This window comes from Arachis ipaensis, chromosome B6 (assembly GCF_059453495.1).
Source record: "Arachis ipaensis isolate K30076 ecotype BB chromosome B6, ASM5945349v1, whole genome shotgun sequence".
Taxonomy (NCBI): domain Eukaryota; kingdom Viridiplantae; phylum Streptophyta; class Magnoliopsida; order Fabales; family Fabaceae; genus Arachis; species Arachis ipaensis.
The window spans coordinates 24,245,635-24,249,029 of record NC_142441.1 but is presented as its reverse complement, the minus strand read 5'-3'; the positions used below and the strand labels follow the sequence as shown (position 1 = coordinate 24,249,029).

At 43.5% G+C, this 3,395-nt stretch overlaps 1 protein-coding gene across 1 annotated transcript; it reads left to right on the top strand.

Annotated features, from left to right (window-relative positions):
• Positions 1-455: 455 nt before the first annotated feature.
• LOC107646675 (uncharacterized) lies at positions 456-1,292 on the top strand. Its single transcript, XM_016350844.2, has one exon. It carries the CDS (start codon positions 456-458, stop codon positions 1,290-1,292), a length of 837 nt encoding a protein of 278 aa, XP_016206330.2.
• Positions 1,293-3,395: the final 2,103 nt, after the last annotated feature.

The window sequence follows — 3,395 nt, the reverse complement described above, 5'->3', positions numbered from 1 at the left end:
CACAAAGAGGCTCAAGAGCTCATTAAAACAGTGGCCAATAACCAACATTTTTACACAGCAGAAAGACCCAAGGAACCCAAGGAAGAATCTACCACAGACAAACTCCTAGCTCAGAACAAAACAATGGCTGAACAGTTAGACCTTTTGATGAAACAGTTAGAGAACCAGCACAACATAGTCCAGGAAACCCAAGCGTTTCTCCAGAGTGTGAAAACAGAACTGCACCAAATCAAAATCAAGCAAGCAGCTGAAGAATGCCAGGCAATTGAGCTACGGAGTGGCAGAACTTTGACTACCCCACCTCGATGTAACACCACACTAGAAGAAGAATGTACAGCATTCTAGACTATTTCTAGACTATTTCTTCTGGCGTTCAATCCCCATAAGGGATCAATAGGGGCGTTCAACGTCCAGAGAGGAATGGCAAGGGCGTTCAACGCCCAATGGGGAACAACATGGGTGTCCAACTCCCAGAAGGGGAAGGCAACATTCACCCCAATTCAGGAAACTGCCCACCGAGGCAAGCTGACAACCCTTCCACAGTCACTATGGACAATCACCCTACACCACTCAAAATCCCTGAATACAAAGCCATGCTTCCATATCCTCATAAACTCCATAAGGCAGAAAAGGATGAGCAATTTGCCAGGTTTCGGGATATCCTCAGGACACTTGAAATCAAAATCCTATTTGCCGAGACTCTTGAACAAATACCTTCCTACACCAAGTTCATGAAGGACATCATGAGCCACAAAAGGGATTGGAAAGAAGCAGAGATAGTTTTTCTCATCAAAGAATGTAGTGCAGTCATCCAAAAGAACCTACCAGAGAAACTACAGGACCCTGGGAGTTTTATGATACCATGCATCCTTGAAAACACTTGCATAAGGACAGCCCTATGTAATCTTAGAGCAAGTATTAACCTCATGCCATTGTCATTAATGAACAAGCTCCAGATCCAAAAACCCAAACCTACCCGCATCTGCCTTCAGCTTGCTGATGGCTCCATCAAGATCCCATCAGGGGTGGTTGAGGATCTGATTGTCAAGGTTGGACCCTTTGCATTTTCCATGAACTTTGTGACCTTAGATATGGAAGAGAACAGGAATGCCTTCACTATTCTAGGTAGACCTTTTCTAGCTACAGGGGGTACAATCATTGACGTTCAAAAGGGGGAAGTAACACTGAGAGTCGATAAGGATGAGTTTACATTCAATGCTGTCAAAGCCATCCAACATCCTGACCCCCGCAGAGGAATGCATGAAAATCGATGTCATAGAACCCCTGGTTGAAGAGGTACGTGAGATTAAAAGACTTGAGAAAGAGCTGGATAAAATTCTTGAAGATGCCATGCCTGACATGCATGCACTAGAAGAACAAAAGGAGACGCTGACCATCCCTAAGGTGGAAGATGGACCTCCTAAACTGGAGCTTAAGCCTCTGCCTCTATCCTTGAAATACGTGTTCTTAGGAGAGGGTGACACATATCCAGTTATCATAAGCCACAATGCCCACAAGACAGCTATCAGATGGACTATAAGTGACCTAAAGGGAATGAGTCCAACTCGATGTAAGCACAAAATTAGACTGGAAGATGATGCTAAACCCGTGGTACAACCACAGAAGAGACTAAATCCAGCTATGAAGTTGTCCAAAAAGAGGTTACAAAGTTATGGGAGGCTGGGATCATATATCCCATTTCTGATAGCCCCTGGGTGAGCCCTGTACCAGTGGTCCCCAAGAAGGGCGGGATGATAGTAATCCACAATGAAAGGAATGCGTTGATTCACACAAGAATTGTCATAGGGTGGCGTATATGTATCGACTATAGGAAACTCAATAACGCCACCAGAAAGGATTCCATTAACTTTCATAGACCAGATGCTGGAACGGCTGCCTAGCCATGCATTCTACTGCTTCTTGGATGGCTACTCGGGTTATAATCAAATTGCAGTAGATCCTCAGGACCAAGAAAAGACAGCATTCACATGCCCATATGGTGTATTCGCCTATAGGAGGATCCCTTTTGGCCTCTACAATGCACCAACAACCTTTCAGAGGTGTATGCTTTCCATTTTCTCAAATATAATGGAAAAATTCTTGGAGGTGTTCATGGATGACTTCTCTGTTTTTGGTGATTCCTTTGAATCTTTTCTCAACCATCTAGCTCTGGTGCTGAAGCGGTGCCAAGAAACAAACCTGGTTTTAAACTAGGAGAAATGCCATTTTATTGTTACTGAAGGAATTGTTCTTGGACATAGAAGTCGATTAGGATAAGGTGGAAATAATTGAAAAATTACCACCACCTACTAATGTTAAGACCATTAGAAGTTTCTTAGGCCATGTAGGTTTCTACAGGAGGTTTATCAAAGACTTCTCCAAAATTGCAAAGCCCCTGTGTAATCTTTTGGTCGCAGACACACCTTTTATTTTTAATGAAGACTGCTTATTTGCCTTCAAAACTTTAAAAACAAAGCTGGTCACTGCACCTGTCATTTCTGCACCCAACTGGGCCCTACCATTCGAGCTTATGTGCGATGCCAGTGACTATGCCATAGGCGCAGTTCTGGGGCAGCGACATGACAAGCTTTTGTACATCATTTATTATGCTAGTCACATTTTAAATGATGCTCAGAGGAACTACACAGCCACTGAGAAGGAATTGTAAGCAGTTTTCTACACAATGGATAAGTTCAGATCTTATTTGATCGGTTCAAAGGTCATTGTTTACACTGACCATGCAGCTCTCAAGTACCTCCTGACCAAGCAGGACTCTAAATCAAGGTTAATCAGACGGGTGCTGCTTTTCCGAGAATTCGATATTGAGATCAGGGACAAAAAAGGATCAGAAAACCAGGTGGCGGATCATTTATCCCGAATTGATCCTGAAGCAGGGATGGCCATGCCCATCACTGAGGTGTCCGAGACTTTTCCTGATGAGCAGCTTTTTGCAATCCAAAAAGCACCATAGTTTGCAGACATTGCAAACTATAAAGCCATGAAGTTCATTCCGAAAGAGTATAGTAGACAGCAAGTGCGCAAACTTCTGCATGACGCTAAATACTACCTGTGGGATGAACCTTACCTATTTAAGAGATGCTCATATGGTATAATCCAACGTTGTGTCTCTGAAGAAGAAGCCCAGCGAATTCTTTGGCATTGTCATGGCTCTGAATATGGAGGACATTTTGGAGGAGAGCGAACAGCTACCAATATCCTTCAGAGTGGTTTCTATTGGCCAACACTCTTCAAGGACTCCCGAGAGTTTGTCCGCAATTGTGACAAAGGCCAACAAGTTGAAAATCTCCCTCATAATCATGAAATGCCACAACAAGGGATTCTGAAAATTGAGCTGTTTGATGTATGGGGGATAGACTTCATGGGACCCTTTCCAC